This window comes from Fulmarus glacialis, unplaced genomic scaffold (genome assembly GCF_000690835.1).
Source record: "Fulmarus glacialis isolate BGI_N327 unplaced genomic scaffold, ASM69083v1 scaffold23872, whole genome shotgun sequence".
NCBI lineage: Eukaryota > Metazoa > Chordata > Aves > Procellariiformes > Procellariidae > Fulmarus > Fulmarus glacialis.
The window spans coordinates 66,288-85,133 of NW_009196286.1; the positions used below are offsets into that span (position 1 = coordinate 66,288).

Genomic DNA, 18,846 nt, shown 5'->3' on the forward strand with positions numbered 1-18,846 from the left:
TTTCCAGCTTGAGTACTGTTCTAGTTAGCTAGGGAAGTTTTAGGATATTTGTGTGCAATATATTTTACAGCTTATAATAAAAAGTAAAAAATCAAAAATTTTTCCTTTCAAATACTATTTGGAGTTTCAGGATATTATGGTATAGCTACAAATGCAATTTTGTAGTGCCCATGCTAAAACCTTCTATAAAGCTTGTGCTAATAGTGTTCATTAAAGAAGGAAGTAAGCCTACATATCTGAAGGTGCAAAACAAAATTGGCTAATACAATCTAAGTAACAAACTAATTCTAAAAACGTGAAAGCTGTCCTCATCTCACGTTCCTACCTGAGGAAATTTGAACTGTATGTCAAAGATGTAACTACTGTAACATAGGTTTTCCCTCATGGTTGAATGCTGCCCAGCAATGAATATTAATGTCAGCTCTGGCCTCTCAGTGAATCCATTTTCTTGTTTTCTCTTTCTGCTGATTCTTCTACTATGAAAGAGAGAGAAGTCAGATATTCTAAGAAAATTTATGTGTACTGTATAGATTCAGTATTATTTTGGGAGGGGGCATACTCCCACTAGGTAATACAAGGAAAAACATACATGGTAGTCCAATGCCATTTGTAATGGACTGTAAAGGGACTGACTAGGATAACACTTGGATGCTTGGGAAGGTCTGTGTTTTGTAAGGTGTGTAGGATTCAGTGTGGCTAGGAATTACAGTCATATTAGTGGCATAGCGTGCAGATCAGGGAGGATGTAATGGGAACATAGTTCCCTTTTATAGGTCATTTGATGCTGAAGTTTCTTAAAAATCTTTACAGAAAACTTGAAAGCCCTTTCTAAATGAATGTGAGACTCGGGGTGAAAATGCAAATAGTGAAGGTCCATACGTGTAGAATTTGCTTCTCCATTTTTAAGTTTCGTTAGGTTTTGGAACATGAGAATTCATTTCTGTGCCTAAAAGGCGCGACCTCCCCCCCAGCCCCCATTCCTTTTCTTTTTTTGTCCTAGGGAAAACCAACCCCAACTGAGAGGTGATATCTAGGATAGCAAATTATTAAATTATGCAATATGCTACCAAAGGTGCTGAGACGTTATTAATATAAGGGCAGCTTAAGGACAAATTGATGTCTAATCTGCATAAGAAGGTACCACCACCCATACAGGTATAATCACTTTAATAAATGCTTTAATTCCAGTAGGAAAGTGTTGTGGTTTTGTTTTTTGTTTTCTGGTTTGATTCAAACTTCCCTGTAAGTCAGTTAGCCCTCTTGTACAGAATGAAAATATGCTGAGGACTATGCCAACAAAATTGTATTTGTTTCAGATCATATCACTCCTAATGCCAAAAAATTATATCTACTGAATATAATGCATCCTGCAGAGGCTTAGATCTATATAGGGAGCCACAATGACGACATCGAGGTTTTGCACAACTGCAAGAACCAAGTCATATAGATCTGTGTAGATTAAGAATGTATTTCATTACGGAGCATGGCCAGCAATTAGCAGTATGAGAGGGATGCAAGAGATGCTCCCTAACCACAGCTGGAGAATCTGTAGACAAACACTGGAAATGATCAATTTCAACAAAAACGTTTCTTTGATTGAGGTGGAATTTTGTGATAGATGCCTAGATCACACAAAGTAGATAGCCTAAGGTCAGGGGAATGGCAAGGATGTGACTACATCTCCTCCCTAATCGCTCATCTCCTGGTTGCCCTCCTCTGTCATTTTGTCTGTTTCTAGAGAAAGTTTTTGGAAGACTTTTGTATTGTCTGAATGCATAATGTAAAAGTTTGATGAAAACTGAGAAACGTTCATGTGTGGGAGAAGACGACAGTGTCCCACTCACTTCTGTGTGTATCAGCCTGTTCTTGTGGTAATATTTTGGCAATGTACGTACTCTTAAATGCATTGTCTCCTTTTTTCCTCATATTATTTTCAAATTGTCATTCCAATCTTTTCTCTTTTTAATTTACATCTGTCTTTTTTTAGCTCTTTCCACCAGTCTTCTATTTCCTTGTCTGCTAATTTCTTTCCTTTATCTTGTTCTTGCTTTTTTTTTTTTTTTTTTTTCCTTTCAGAAAAATGTGAAACATGAAGTTGTAATACGGACTATAAACTGGTCAATTATTCACCTTTATCTCCACTTAAAAATGTCGTTGTCAGCAGTAATAGGAGGAGGGGAGCTTTTCTCAGGAATGCTGTATACAGTGACAGAAGATGGAGGTCACTAATACTAGGGAAGAGCAGCCTGTAGAAAGGGGCCTGAGAAATAAAAATCTGTACCAGTAGTTATATGTAATTATTGTTATATTTTTTATGCAAAATGTCTTTCCAGTGGCAACAGCAATGACAATTGTTTTTAATTGTCTTTCAGCAACAAGAACAAGATCCGACTAACTTATACATTTCCAATTTGCCACTTTCAATGGATGAGCAGGAGCTTGAGAACATGCTTAAACCGTTTGGGCAGGTTATCTCTACGAGGATACTGCGGGACTCGAGTGGGACAAGCCGTGGTGTTGGCTTTGCAAGGTACTTCAGCGGTGTTAGCCATGCTGGCAGCTTTTTTCCTTTTTTTAATTAAAAAAGCAGGAATAGGATGAAAAAGCTGAAATTATTGAAAATTATCAAGCTTTTAAAGAAAAGGGAGATCTAGATGGAGATACCAGCAGGGTTTTGTTAATTCTTCCTTTGGTAAAGCAAATATGGCTGTGTCTCACCTTGCTTAGATGGCTAAATCTGAATCTATTGCTCTTATTGGACAACTATCTAGAATTAGAGTTCACTCTCCACCGCTTCCTCCTCTTCTCTGTACTTCTCCTTTCTGCTCTGTCCCTGAACCAGTAAGCAAGAGTTATGCAGTGCTTCACAGAAACCTCTGTGACATTTTTGGCTTTTGAGGCTTGAATTTGAGACTGGAGACCATAAGGAAGAACCCCTCACCCCTCCCCCTCTTTTTTTTTTTTTTTTTTTTTTTTTTTTCATTAGTTCCTCTAAGAAAATCAACTCTTCATTGCCCTTTGAACGTCAGCCCTTTGAATTTTCTGGCTCATTAATGTGTTGTCATCTGGGAAAGAAAACATTTTTATTCACTTACAGTAAATCTCACCTTAAAATATTTGACAGCTCAGTCAAATATCTCTCCCAAATCAACAAGAACAAATATTTTCCATAAATTAGTTAGATACCTCCCAAATATTCTGTCCATGTGAATCTACTTTTTCTCTAGTTAATTCAGTTATTTGTTCTGGGGTCTCTTTATTGAAGCCTTTTCTGTGCCTTTCTAATATTTTTCTCTCTCTCATTAACTCCTGCTTTAAACCTAGTATGGCAATCAAAATTTGGAGGCCTTAGATTGGAGATTTCTATTATCAAAAATAGGGGCATGCTTTGAGCAAAGAGTTGGGATGCTCGAAATATGTTGTAAAATCTCTGTCAACAGTCAAATTCTGGTAATTCAGATGTTCAGCCAATATTACAATAGTTCTGTATTTGAACAAATAGCAGAATCTAAAATTAGTGCACAGAAAAGACCTGAACAAATTATATCTCCCGATGAAGCCAAAATTTTTAGGGATTGGTTTCCCTGTGAGTTGGCTATGGGTAGTTCACAGCACTGTGATTTTTTGGTTTTGGTTTTGTTTAATCTGCCCCCCTCCAATTTATTTGCTGGGCAGACTGTCCAGTTTCAAGAAAATACAACAAAGGAACAAAATTAGAAACAATGGGGTGATATTCCTTATTTAAGTGTGCAAACCCAGCAAGTCTGGTTTCTACCAAAATTTCTTCCTGTCCCCTTTAAATAGATCAGTAAGTATTTGTAATATTTTTGGTGTAAATTTAATTGGGCATTTTTATTTATTCATACACTTGTATTTTTTTTATATAAGCATATGCATAAGTATTTGAGTGTGAACTCCGTACAAGTATACACACAATGTATGTATGTGTTTTTGGACAATGTGCAAAGCAATATATATCCAAAAGTTATGTTTACTAATTTTGAAAAATACTGATACTTGCTTAAATGCAGCTTTCACTTTTTGGTACTATGAAGGGCAGAATCCAGTAACACCCAAGCTAAAATTCAATAGGCATTACGAATTTATTCAGTCTTTTCTCCCTAAATTTGCTTACCAACTCTACCCTGAATCAGTGGTGTTCTGGGAATGCTTTTATTCTAATATAGCCGGAAGAGCTTTAGAATTGTACGTAAAAGTCCAAAAGACTTGTGGGTATCCAAAACCTCATTTCTATTGAAGGAGATTAGTTCTAAAGTAAGTGTTTTCTCAATGGGTTCTGTATTACACATTAGATGTTTTATGTATATACATAAATGTGAAATTATTTTTATATACATACTCTTTTGTTCACATATATCTATGATACATAGTTTATAAAATAAGCTGTTGCTGTCATATCTAATCAGAATTTCTCCCCTTCTGCAAGGTAGGTATTGGAACATTTTTTGATAAATATTAGTTAAAGTTAAAATTGTCCAAGAAACATGTAGATATTAAATAAAGATTTTAATTCCTTGCCTTTGGGAGCATTTTATTAGGTTAATAAGGGGTAATATATTTTATCAAGTCCAGACTTGAGTCTGAAACTAAATTGTATTGTTTGTTTCATGTGAGACAAAAAAAAATAGATTTCTTTGATGTAGATCCAACAATCCAGAACTTCTGAAAATTCTCTAGAAGGTATTTTTGAAATCATGAAGAAAACCTCTTGTTCAGTCTGGCAATTTGATGATTTTGCTTGTTGTCTATAACTGTATTTCGTTGGCCTGTGCAGAAGGGCTATCAGAATTTAAAAGGTGCCAAGACTTAGTAATTTTTAGTACTGCTTCTTTGCTGCTGAGGCCATTGGCCTAATTTGTGAATCTGAATTACAGAATTTAATCAACAAATAAAACCAAAATCTCTGTTCAGCATTATCCAGATATCATCTTGCAGACAGCTGCAAAACATATTCTTCTTTTAAAATAAATTTTGTTATACTTGCATGCCTCGGTCATCCATTGCAAGTTAGTCCAAGCTGGCAGTTAGGACCGGCACATCTACATTGCAATGTAAGGATGTAGCTCCAACCTATGGAGCCACTTCCAGACTAGCACTAGCTCACCAGTAATCTACCCAGTCTATTAAGTCTAGTTTTGACAACATAAGTGCACAAACCTGTTCAGGATGCTGGATAAATTCTCAACAGCTGTCACAGCTATTCTGTTATTGGTTCCTGTTTTGAAGGTAACTTGGAGACAATTAAATAAGACAGGTACATCATTTAGTTGGGGTGATACATATAAGCTAAAAGCTGCAAAGGCATTTTGGGTCATGTGGTCAGGCGTATTTATATTTTAGTTTATTACTCTTAAACCATACAGACACTTCAGAATCCTTTATCAGAAGTGGCATTAATATTTATTATGTGTATCATGGACACTAAGGATTCAGTTATGAATGATTGTGGATCAGTCTTTCTACTTCCTTCAAGACAGCATAGGTACTTTGTACTATAGCTGTCCAAGTTACGTTCTGCCTAATTTCTAAGTAAATAAGAGTATTGTATTTGCAGTTTGCCACTGACTTTGGCATCAGAATGCATAAAATGTTAACTGAGTTTAGTTTTAGCTTTCTGAAGTTGTGTGTTCTTAGTAAACATCCTCTTTATCGCTCACACATGGGAAAGCAAGCCACAAAAGTGAAGCGCGAAAAAGCAAGAAATATGCTTAAAAAAAATCACAAACATGGGAATCTGGATGAGTGTTTAATTTATGTAAATTATTCTTTATTTTCTTAGAATGGAGTCAACAGAAAAATGTGAAGCAGTGATTGCTCATTTTAATGGAAAATTCATAAAGACACCAGCAGGAGTTTCTGGTATGTTGCATGTATTTCTAACAAGATGTATGAATGGGTTACTGCTTACATAGTGGAAGCCTGTTACGCTGATTGTTGTATCTGGCTTCTCATTCAGAGGCAGGCTTATTAAAATTAAACTGTGTCTTGTTGCATGACTGTAATACTTGCTCACTTGGAACACAGTATATCACTTTTCTACTGTAAACCTTTTCTAGGAATCTAGTAGTCTTCTCTCCTAGCAGATAGACAAGCAGCTAAGATGCCTTAAGCCAGCTATGCACAAATTTACATCCCACATAATCCCAGTTGAACTCCGGAGACAAGTATGTGTTGTATGTGTATCAGAACAGAATTTGGCTGATTGTTCATGGACAATTTTTTTTTTGAGAGGCAAAAAATGGACTACTTTTGCCATCTGTTGGTGATCTTTTTCAAAGTAAGTTTCAAAAAAAGATTTGATTAGAAAACAATATGTTCCGCAGCAGTGCCTTAATGCCAGGCACCTTCATTCCCTGGGGAGCTGTGACTCTCAAGTCAAAGTAGGCTTTGAGGTTCTTCAGGAAGATGGAAGGAGGTCAGCGAAGAATGCTACTTCTAGAAATATTGCGGAAGGCAAAATGCAGAGAAGCTACATAGTGCAATGTTGTTGACACACCAAGTTCCTCATCAGTTTGCCTGCTTTGTCAGCACTGTTTCTAAGAGACAAAATGTATCTTCCATAAACACTTAAAAATGAGGAAAGGAAATTCAGAGTAGCAGAATAAAATAGAAAAGAGGACGATAAAGGAGGAAAGAATACATGACATTTCAGGCAGCTTTTGGTAACCATTTTATTGAGAATCCCAAGTGGGAATTTTACAAATTACGTTGTTGATGTGTTTGCTGAAGTTACCTTTATCCTGCTGGTGAAATGTTCTCCGCAGCCAGATCCTGACACTGAGGAAGAGGAAAGCAGCCCTCGGCAGGCAGACGAGAATGTGGCTTGTTTAGTAAAGCTACATACGTGCCTCATCCCTGAAAGATTATTCCAGTTTGAGGCAGTCTGCGGTAGGGATGGAAAGCTGCTTCAGAGCACAGGAAACCACTCCCTTCACCAATACTAATCTAATGCAGGGTTTTGACTTCCCTGGCTTGGCTTTTGCAGACCTTTTGCATTGGGATTATTGCCGAGATTATTTAGTTAAAACTTTGTTATACGTAAAGGCTGTAACATTTCCTTTTCTATTTCATATATTTAGCAATCTCTGTTTTATGAGATAGAAAATCCCTTTACGGGCAAGGAGATCACGGAACGATTTTCTCTGAATGCTGATTGTGCTCTGATCCACCCTCCGTGATTAGTTTTATGGTGCTGCTATGGCTTGGACATAATTAAGAGTAAAAAGTGTGGAGAAACCAAGAGTTCAAATTAACATATAGGGGTTTCTTTTCAATTAGAGCCAGGAAAAAAACTGTAACAGAACCTCCTATTAGTGCTTTTTAGTTTGCGTATTTTTATTTTCACTTGCATTATCCTGTTCTCAATGAATGTCAAGCATGTCATTGCTAATCACGCTCTGTCTCTGGTGGGCCATTGCGGAAGCTGGAGTTGGACCCTTACATGATCAGGTTCAACCAGGTAGAAAGAAAAAGTTGCTGCATGGAATTGTAAGAATGATTTCTGCGGTGTGGAGGAATACATTTAGCAGAAAAGTGTGCTTAACTGGAGACAAGAAGTTTGCACAGAACTGGTGATTGTCAGAAAGTGGAAACTAAAGAGGTGTCTCAAGATGTAATCCACCTCACGGACTTTAACTTCCAATGCTTACTTGGCAAAGTAGTCATTTAGGCTCTCTGTCTAAAATAAGTAAAGCAGCACACACCTCCGGAGGCTGATGTATCTTTGCTGTCAGCTGTCCTCGCAGTTACAAAGAGTGTCTAGATGAGTTGCTCAGAAGTAGATAACTCTAAATGTCTGGAAGTCAGTTAAGTTAGATTAGTCGCACCCTTCATGACGCTGAAAAATGCAACAGATAAGTAAGTGCGTAAGGGAGCCGTGAGAACCTTGTTTATTAAAGACTCTCAACTTTGTTGTATAGGGTACAGCCCCAACTCTGCCTTTCCATGCTGGTGCTGTGAAGTTGTATTGCTCCTTGGAAAGGTTTTTATGGAGTTCAAATTCTTCCTGGAGTTCTTCACCACGTACCAAGCATGTGTTCCATAATGCGATCTTATTAGAGGATGCAGCTTATGCATAATAATATGCTGCAGTCTGCCAAAAAGTGGGGCAGAGTCATGGGGCAACCGTGGGGCAACTATGGCCTTGGGATTACCTGCACAGAGAAAAGTGGATGTAGTGGGAAAGCTCTTGGACAAACAAAGGTTGGGAAAATGTTTTGAAATAGATTAGCATCCTTCGGGGTTATAGAGGAGCAAGTTCAAATACATGCAAAACAAAATCGTAGAACTGGAACTATGTTTAAATTAAAACATTGTGTCCTAGAAACTTGGCTAAAATCAGCAAAGGGAGCTGGCTATAAAAACACTGTTATCAGGATGAGGAGGGTAGGAGAGACTGGCCTGTAATGAAATAGGTGTGGGAGGAAGAACATCTGTTCAACAAAAACATGCTTTCATAATGCAGCTTTGTTATTTTAACTAAGTTTAAGTTTAAATGGAAGAATGGGTTAAACACCCATAGGAAGCATAGGTGAAGCCTCTGGAGCATGAGAAGACAGAACAGAAAGCCCCTATGAAGGCCTTCTATGAAGGCCAAGGGTAGCACAGGGCGGTCACAAAAGTGTCAGCTGTAGGATTGAGTGATACGGAACAATCTGAACCCAGATGTAAAAAGCTATTCAGGCTTTATTACCCTGCTCCATATTAGCTTAATGAAATATATTCAGTATTTAGAGTGCCTTGCTTGTCCTCAATGAGGAAGAAGGAAGGTTAGCTCCGAGAGCAATTTCAAATGCACTGCAAGTTGGTATAATCCTAAAACTTCTAGGAGTGGTGTATTAGTTTCACCATTTGTTCTAATTGGGATTTGTACTTTTATTATGTAAGTTATTGTAATAGTTTGTTCTGTTTTATGGACTATGACTTTCTGTCCATTTCTCTCAGGACTTTGATTTTTGTATTTCATTCTCTTCTCAACTGTATGTTTATTACATGATTGCTATAATCTTGAAATAACTTTTGCATTTATTTCTTTTCTTTTTAAAGAATTGTTGTTTTCAGTGAATAATGTGATATTTAAAGCTTTTCTATTCTCTGTGAAGCGTGAACCTCATGACGTGAATTGGAGGAAACAGAGACTAGACTAGTATAAGGAGCCAGGACACAGAAGATGAGTAGTGAGGACAGAGCAGCATACTTAGCCTCCCTCCTCTAAAGATGATATTTAATGTTCGCTGTCTTTTTGTCTTGTGTTGGACCTGTAACAATTGTAGAAATGATCTGCTGGGCAAAATCATGAAAGGCATCTCCTCCCTATCACAGCAGTGTGTAGCTGCATGATGGTTCATGAGAATAATTATATAAATAATTACATAAAGCAGTTGTGCTGTAGAATATGTAAGGTATATGTAAGTCTGAGTGTATTTGTTTCTCTTAGATTTAAAATGAAAAATACAGAAGTTAAGAAGTTACAAAAGTTTTATGCCTGTTGTATAGGCTTTATGGATTATTTGTTACTTCTTTTACTGAAAAATAACTTAGGTGGTTTCATTTTAATGGGCGTAAGGTAGAGCGCATTTTTGCTGAGCAGCCCATACCATTTTTGCTTCAGGAATGGTGGGTGATGGTGATGACCCAAAAATCATAGGTGATCCATGATCCACCTTCCTCTTCCCACTTATGGTAAAGATATTGGTCACGCAGATTCTGCTTTAGGGAGGAAATTGAAAATAGGTGTGGGAGCCCTGCTCCTGCCTGTGCTCTAGACTAGGGAGAGGTCCACCAGGTGTGGTAGACACTACTGTTTGAAATGATTCTGATCATGGACATCTTTCTAGTGCAGAAGAGGAGTGAAAATGGAGCCTTGAAGTAGTTATCTCGTGGCAGTCATTTTGAGCTTTTTCTATTTGCTTACCTTTACAAAGTGTCCAGCACTGCAGATCTCTATATAGTGAATTTAAGCATTTGACCATAAACCCACGTTTCTTAGTTATCTTTTATAGATCCTTTAGAAATAATGCATGAACCACATTCTGAAAACTACTGCTAAAGGGTATCAAGAGGTCACAGTGCTGGTGTTATTCCTGATTGTCACACTGAAGGCAGAGGAACCAAGATTTTACCCATTAGATCAAAGATTAGAAACTTTTACTGCTCTAATTCTCAGAGTTTGTAATTACTGCTTAGCTTTAAGAAGCGACATTGGAATAGAAAAGAAAAATACTACTTAAAACCACTCAAAATATACTGTGACAAATTATTAAACCCTGTGTAAATTATTAAAGAAATGTAACCCTGAGCACTGTGTTTAAGTGAAGATTAGGATGGTGAAGTGTATATATTTCATTTCTGTTTAAACATACAAAGCTATTCAGATCTTGGGTCGCACAACTTCTTTTTTAATTCCCACAGCTTTTGGCAAAAGTTTCTAGCTGTACAGGCTAGATTAAACCATCATTAAAGTGATGTTTTAATGTCAGAATTCATTAGTCCCATATGCTTTGTCACTAGAAAATAAGCAATGAAAGTCACTAAAAGATGCAGTTTAATGGAAAACTGATTAAACTAATAGTATTTTTAAACTATTTTGTTGTATTTTTTTAGTATTTGAAAGCAGGGTTTATTGAAAAGTTGATAAAATTAGCCATGTAAAGTCAAGGGTATAAACACAAAGTCCAACATAAGAACATCAATTTTGTTCTTGCATTTGTAGTGTCACCTGGTACGTATTTGGGTAGACACTGAACAAAGAAAGACTGAATTCTAATGTACACATGTGCACAACATCTGTATGACAAGGAAGTATTTACTCGCTGGACTAATATTGCATTCACATCTTTCTTCTGTAAAAACATAGCTGTAGAGGAGGGTGATTCAGGGCAGGAGGAGATGGTCAGCACTTTTCTCAGCCAGGTTTCACAGCCAGGTTTTAAAGCACAGGAAAGCTCACGGTTACAGAACGCCTCTGTGGCAGCAGCTCAACAGACATCTACAAACCATTGAGAGTGTCTGTTGGTTTTCATTAAGTATCAGTAGAGTGGGCATTTTAAACATGGTGTCTTAGCTGCAGAAGCATGAATCCACTGTAAGTCGTAGCCTTTTGCATCAGCTATCTCTTAGCTGTGAATGCAACTCCGAATATTTATACTATGCCTCTGTCTTGCACATACAGACAAGTTACTGAATGACTAATGATCCCCTTCATCACTGGGACTGCACACTTCCCAACAATTAAACAATAAAAATGACTCTCCCTTCCTTCCTGGACCACAAAAAAGATTGCTTGACTGGTCTGTAGGGCTTGTTAGAGTTTTTTTGTTTATATATATATATATCTATTATATACATGTTTGTATGTGCAAGAGAGAGAGTATCTAAAGTATTTGTGAAAAATATGAGGAAAGGTAAGCTGAAGAAATAAATTTCAGCTTCAATTTTGAAGAGAGTAAAGGCTATGTTCATTCTTCGGTGGGAGGGGGATCAACAGATCGTACTTGGCTCCCATGAAGGTTTATCTCCTTCTCATGACCCTCCCTCTGATGACCATCAGTCATTGTGTTCTTGAAGCAATGAATGCCATAGTACTCGGGTCACATGTATGGAAGAGCAGCCAAAAATTGCAGTTAGACTTTCAATTGCAGCAGTCCCCACTATCAGCGTTCAGATCTTGAACTGGAATCAGGGAAGGCAAATGCTACAGAGCCTTCTCACAGCAGTTGGTGGTATTAAATAGATGGTCTGCTTCGTTTTTTTTAACATGAGTTGGAGCTTTCACAGCATTTGGCTTCATTTATGGGCACAGTAAGGAACAAGAGAAGCTGGAAGGTCAGAAAAACAAGGGGTTCCCATGACCAGATCTGTGTTCAGTAAGATGGAGCACCAACTTCTGGCAAATCACAAATTAATGCCTTTTTAATTTTTTTTTCGTTGCTGCAGGTTTTGGATATTACATATGCAAAATCCAATACACGTGGATAATTCTTCTTTCCTTTTTTCTTCATCTTTAAATTTCAGGACAGTGTTTCAAATGCACCACAGAAGATGTTTCATCATTTAAAATTTAGCTGTTTTCAGTTCTCTACTGACAAAAAAAATCATACTTACTCTTAAAATAGATTTTTGTGGACATTTTATTCAAACAGTTGAGCAGGTTTACTCTGACTTTTTAAAAAAATTATCTTTATCTTGGGACGATGGGAAATGTAAGCACAAATAACACTTTCAGAAAAGTTTTGTGCAATTTACTATGGGGATTTTTAATGAAAGCATAATGCGGCTTTAAATAAAGTATTTGCTACCTGTGAGTGCTATAATACAGAATCACAGGGCTAGAAACCCGTAGGTATTTTCTGATGTCTTTATAAGCTGTTCTCATGCCAGTTTCTTTTGACTTCATCCAAAAATTTATAGTGTGTATTTTGGAAGTCACACATGCTTCCCACAATACTAGATGGCTTGAAATAGTTTATAAGTAGCTGGAGATACTCAGCTTGGGGAAGAGCTTTTTTTCATTTAAGGCAGTTAACTTCAGTACTTGGATCTCAGCTCTCCCTTTTTGATGGACTTTTTTCCCTCACTATGTAAAATCAGAGTCAAAATAATTCCAGACCAGAACCTGACAATTTTACCCATATTGAGTAACACCATCTGAGATTAACTCCTCTTATTTCAACAGAACTGTATGTGGATTAAAATGCTGTGTGATATGACCAAGGTTATTGGGATCTAACTTTTGCAAAGTAACATCAAATTATCCATCAGCATATTGATATAGTACCTTTTTGCCCAAATATGCCAAGACAGAAGTTTTTTCTCATGATAGAAGACCCCAAAGCAAAACGCAATTCTGGGAATGCCAAAAATCCCTTCAGAAATGCAAGATTTTGAAGACAATGTTCTTCAGTTTCTGTCTCCTACTTTAGGGTTTCTATTAATTTCCTTGTGCATTTCCTCCACTGTCCATATGTCTCCAATACTTTTTCCAGTGTCATTAGCCTAACCTTTCCCAGGTTTATTTTATGGTTATAGGATTTTAATTACCATTTTCTGTAAGATAAATAATTTAAAATTAACTCAGTTGTCATGTTTAGTACTAAAGTCTGACTCTCTGATATTAAACTTACTTGACTGCTGAATAACAGCGCAGGGTAGGAGAGGTACGAGTCTCTGACGGATGTGTGGTCAGTGTTGGAGATGAGACAGGGAACCACATACCAGTTCTGTGTCCCAGTCCATCCATCTTTTATAGAGAAGACTGTCAAAAAGTGTATCATGTAGGAAGTGGGTATTTTCCCAGTAGAACCAGAGCTAGTGTTTTAGGTATGCCATCCAAAGCCAGGGGTGACTTGGCCATTAGTGTTAGTTTTGTGCCAATGGTTTAAAAGTCAGGCTCTTTGATAGGTTAAGTCTCTTGAGGTTTTCAATACCTTTGTAAAGGCAGACAGAGTGAAGAGCGCATCAGCACTGGCCATGGTTATACTAATAGATTTTGTTGTATGATATAGATATGCTAATTTTTTTCTTTGGGTTGTGTTTTTGCGGGTTGCCCTCCCACCCCATGTGTTTACTCTACATTTGGAAACTTGCATGTTTTCAGATCCAGCCGTGTCTCATGCAGGTGTTTCCAAACAGTGAACCACTGGAGGAGTGTCATGGTAAAGCTTAGACAGCTCATGTGTCAGGAATTATTGGCAGAGAACTGTTCATATCCAAGTCATAACAGTGCTTCCACCCTGTGATTAGGGAGGGTGTGGTGTGATGTAGCAGAGCTGTGCTTCAGCCATAGGTACTCAGAAACTACTACAGTTTAAGCTAGTAATAGGGAAATCTTTTTCATTGCTTGAATTTTGACATTAGAAATCGAAGTCATGGTCAGGATTATGTTATGCAAAAAAAAAATTAAGAAAAAAAAGTATAGCGATACCATTTCATGACAGTATGCAAAAAACAAGACGAAAGAAAAATCTTGAAGAATTGCTGGTTGTATTGTGTGCTCTTTATAGAGCAGAGATAGAAAGGGAATGGGCAGTTGTGGCATTTTTTCAGTTCAAGGTGGCAAGAGATAAAGGTGCCCACTCCACCCTGCCGGTTAGAGTAAGTGGAGGTACTGTGCCAGCTCTTCTGGCTGTTCTGGATGAGCAGAGCAGTTTAAGTTTTGGGACATTACCGAAACCTTCAAGGGGGGTGGGGGGAATATATTAAAAGCCTTTGGCCAGATTTATTCTCCAGTCTCCTTAGATGTCCCTTCTAAGAGGCAAAGCTCAGAAATTAGATGGCAGTTCTCATTCATCCCCATACCAACAGACACAGACTCAGGATATAGAGACCATGTTTCTTTCCAACAGGTTTTAAAGCAGTAGTTTAAGAGCAGTAGTTTAAAATCAAAGATATAAGGCACTCCAGATGCCCTGTTGTGTGTAGCAGCTATCTTTGTGCTATGCAGAACAATCGTTGATGCTATAGTATGAGTCTGTGTTATTTATCTGTCATATTGGGAATATAACTTAAAAACCATACCTCATTTGGAGTGCTGAACACCTGTGTATGAATGCTACTTCAACTAATATTCCTTCTTTCTTCTCAGTTCCTGCAGAACCTTTATTGTGCAAGTTTGCTGATGGAGGACAGAAAAAGAGACAGAATCAGAATAAATATATACAGAATGGAAGAGCATGGCACAGAGAAGGCGAGGTGAGACTTGTAAGTCCTCCCTTCAAGCTTTAGTGTGGGTGTAAAATAATGAATACTTATGAAAATGATAGGCATTGAGACTTCTTGGCTTGGCTCTTTGGCATATTAAAAATGTGCAAGCAACTCTTACCTGACAGTTTGCAACTCTATAAAATACTTAACCGTGTCTTTCTTAAGAGGGGAAAAAAGGCAACATGCAAAACATTAAATCCTGCCTCATTAAAGTGAACAATAAAATCTCCTTCAACTTGGTCGGGAATATGCCTGAGATATTTCTCATATTATAAAACTACCTGAAACATAACTTTATTTACATGTAGTAAATAATCCCTTGATTTATGCAGCACTGAAATGCACATCACTTTCATAAGATTAAAATAGTATACCAATGCAGTGCAGCATTAATTTTTTTTAGTCACAGCTTTTTTAATCTTTCATGTTCAAGATAATAGTTTCATAGGCTTACCGTGGTTAGCAAGCCTAGACACCTCATTTATATGAGACAAGAAAATTCAAATGTGTCTTCTGAAAAACAGCACTCCCCATTCATTCTTATAGTTAATATATTGCAGGCAACACCCTAACATAATCATCTTCATGCCCTGCCTCTCAAACACACACATGTTCTCTTAGCCAGGTATTTCATAGATTGCATTTTGTTCCTCATGTTAGGAACTTGAAAACTTGCATTCATAGCCAATATTGCTGACTCTCTTCACTATATAATTACTTCCGTAAATTAACCTTTCCCTAACTTACAGTAATAAACTATTTCAATAAAAATTCTCAGTTAAAAATAATACAACTAAAGAAAGAGTAAGAGAAATAATTTACAATCAAAATGAATTTTGTCAACTCTTTCTTTCCACTTTTTTTTTAAAGGCTGGAATGACACTCACGTATGATCCAACCACAGCTGCTTTACAAAATGGGTATGTTAAATAACAGCACACTAAGAAAAAAAAATTTTGCCTTATGAAAGATGAACAGAACTGGCATTTAATAAATATTTCTGCATTTTCTAGATTTTATCCGTCACCCTACAGTATTACAGCAAACAGAATGATCACTCAGACATCTATTACGCCATATATTGCTTCTCCAGTTTCCACATACCAGGTTTGTATTTAGAACTTAGTAGCTAAAATGGTTCATCAGAGCATATGTTTATTTATCAGTTGCTACATCTGGTTTTATGAATTCTCCAGTAATGCTTCATTTTAATGAAGTGGCCTCTTCATGCTGTATAGCATGAAAATGAAGGCCTTAAAAACTAGAAGTGTGTTTGTTTCAGGAAGCACAGCAATTTAATGAGATATGTGGTGTCTTGCGAAACAAAGTCTCTAACTTGTGCTGATGGGTAAGGTATTTGTAGCCACTTCTGCATTTCATGTATGATTTTTCATTTTCTCGTGGTCAAGTTCTTTTAATGTCAATAATATATCTTTAAAATAATTATTCTTTATTCAAAACCTTCTTGATTTAGTTAAATTCTATTTCAAAGATATTTCTCCGTGCTTTTTGAACTTTTCTCCACGTTGTTTCAGTGCAAAAAAAAAAAAAAAGCCCAACAATAATGTGTTACGTAGTTGTACTAAGAAGGCTACAGAAACTTGCTTGACATTAGAGAAGGAAATTTGAAAAAGAGTTCAGAGTTCAAATTTCATTAGCACTCAAATTCAGTGTTTTCATATTAGGAGTAAAGCATTTAATAGTCTAGAACTGTGTTTCTAAACCAAAAGTTACTTTATTTTGAACAATAAAATAAAACATTAATTACACACTTTTTTTTCTTAGAGCCCAGTCCACAGCTTCCTGAAAAGGAATTTTCGTAGGTGTCATCTTGAGTCCCCACTAAGGGATATTGACAAACAATTCAATATGTGGAGAAATGATATGGAACAGTTTTTGTACTTCGATATAAATCTCTTGGGAATGCTCAATTTTAAGACATCGTACATTTCCATTTATAAACAACTTGCATTTAATGCAACGAGTACGGCAGTCTCGGATGTATGCTTTGTAATTACTACTTGAGACATGCCAATTATCCCAGCGTAAGCTAAATAATCAGCTATTTTGGCATTTTACTGTTTAACACATAGACGAAGTAAACGTCAGTGATTCAGGCCATAAATAACCAAAACCAATTAAATTTGGAAAATTCTTACCTCTATATGTCAGAGGTAGGAGAAGAGGCTGTTTGCTTTTTAGTGAGAGAGACGTGCTGAGTTTTCCAGCTTACTATGGGTGAAAATGAATATGGAAGGCTATGTAGAAGGTATATGGAAGGCTATGTAGAAGCTATGTAGAAGGCATATAGAAGGCTAACAGAGGCACTGTGGGCCATTTGGTCAGTATTACCGTTCAAAAATTTCCACGTACCCTCCCATTCCAGGTGAAAAGAATCAGGAAGAATTGTCTAATACTAGTTTGGAGGTCTAGTGCCTTCTTGCGCGAGCAAAGTGTTATGTAGAAGGTAAAACAGTGTACTGCGGGGTAAAGGGCAGCTGGATTAATTTTATATTAATTTCTGAGGTGACTTATGCAACACAATGTTTGCTCTTGGCAGACAGTGCTAGTACTGTATTTTTCAGTATATTTGAATCATTCTGCTGTGTACAGCAATATCTCAAAAATTACAGCAAGTTCTTACCCAGAAAAACAGACCAGTAGAATTAGCTGCTATTCTTTATTAAAATATAAATTATTTACAATATAAGACTCTCAGATATTCAGAATCCAAATAAAAGTTGGAAGTTTGTATGGAAATATATTTCTTAGGAATATAGTATCACTTTTCTGGGCTTATGGAGATAGGCAGACCACAATACTGAATGTTTCCAGAAATGTTGTTACCAGTATTTCAATATACATGGCATGGAGCTTAAATTATTGTGGATGGAGTTATTAACATCATTATGCTTAAAGTGCCACAGTAATAGAAATTGAAAATTAAATTGAAGTATTCTGTACCAGGGAGGAAGGAGGTTCTTGGGCAGAAGAGTTTCACAATTTGAGTATTAGTCACATCTTCATTACTGATCCTTTCTCACTGAAACCTGCAGCATTCTGTCATCTACAGAACAGGACGTATCACAAGAGCATGATTTATTTATTTTTTCTTTGAGGCATGGTATAACCTGTTCCTAGATTTATTCTTACTAAAGGTAAACAAATTTAATAAAGTTTTGGCTAGTGTTTGTTTCTGCAACTCCTGTATACCCAAATGACAGTACTAAGCCAGTTACTATCATAGTTTGAGTAGATTAGCCAAAGTCAGGCTTAGTCAGGCTGTACCAGTATTTTTGCCATTAAGTTTTTGCCTGAGGAAAGGGAGGGTTCAAGTGTCTTCCTTTTTTGAACTCCTGTTTGCTCTTTTTCTGATTGAAAAAGAAAAAAAATATTACCCTGATTTGAAAGTCAGTACCAAAAGGAGGGATGAAATATTTCTGTCTTGCAGAAAATACCTCACCTGGATTTTTTTCAAGTCTGTCTGTCTGCCTGTCCTGTTCACAGGACTCTGGGAATGATGGTAGAGGCGTTTAAGGGGCTTTAAATGTCCGGCAGCAGTGGTGAGTCAGTTCTGCAAGTCAGAATCCTGCCTTATCCTACACACCTGCAGGAGGTGGAGAGGAAACATTTCCATTCTTACCTTTGATATTTCTTGCAGCACACTTTTTCAAAGAGCTGTTGCAACCAGCTCTTTTTAACTAAGATAACCATATAACCTATTAGTTTACCTTTTAATCTTACATTGTCATGCAAAGTTAGGCATCTGTGGTGGGTTGTCCCTGGCTGGATGCCAGGTGCCCACCAAAGCAGTTTTATCACTCCCTCCTCAGCTGGACAGGGGAGAGAAAATATAATGAAAGGTTCATGGTCGAGATAAGGACAGGGAGAGATCACTCACCAATTACTGTCATGGGCAAAACAGACTCGACTTGGGGAATTAGTTTAATTTATTACCAATCAAAGTCAGAGTAGGATAATGAGAAAATAAAAACTAAATCTTAAAAGACCTTCCCACCCACCCCTCCCTTCTTTCCAGGCTCAACTTTACTCCCAATTTTCTCTACCTCCTCCCCTGCAGCGGCGCAAGGGGACAGGGAATGGGGGTTGCAATCAGTTCATCAC

The 18,846-nt window shown here is 37.1% G+C and overlaps 1 protein-coding gene across 1 annotated transcript in view; it reads left to right on the top strand.

Annotated features, from left to right (window-relative positions):
* LOC104072644 (RNA-binding motif, single-stranded-interacting protein 1) overlaps positions 1 to 15,828 on the top strand; it is a gene marked incomplete at its 3' end in the record, with an annotated part of 54,544 nt that extends 38,716 nt beyond the window's left edge. Inside the window, exons 4-8 of the mRNA XM_009572164.1 lie at positions 2,373 to 2,530; positions 5,801 to 5,880; positions 14,603 to 14,718; positions 15,592 to 15,641; positions 15,735 to 15,828. Of these exons, the coding sequence (XP_009570459.1) occupies positions 2,373 to 2,530; positions 5,801 to 5,880; positions 14,603 to 14,718; positions 15,592 to 15,641; positions 15,735 to 15,828 (498 nt within the window). The remainder of the gene's footprint in view (positions 1 to 2,372; positions 2,531 to 5,800; positions 5,881 to 14,602; positions 14,719 to 15,591; positions 15,642 to 15,734) is intronic.
* Positions 15,829 to 18,846: the final 3,018 nt, after the last annotated feature.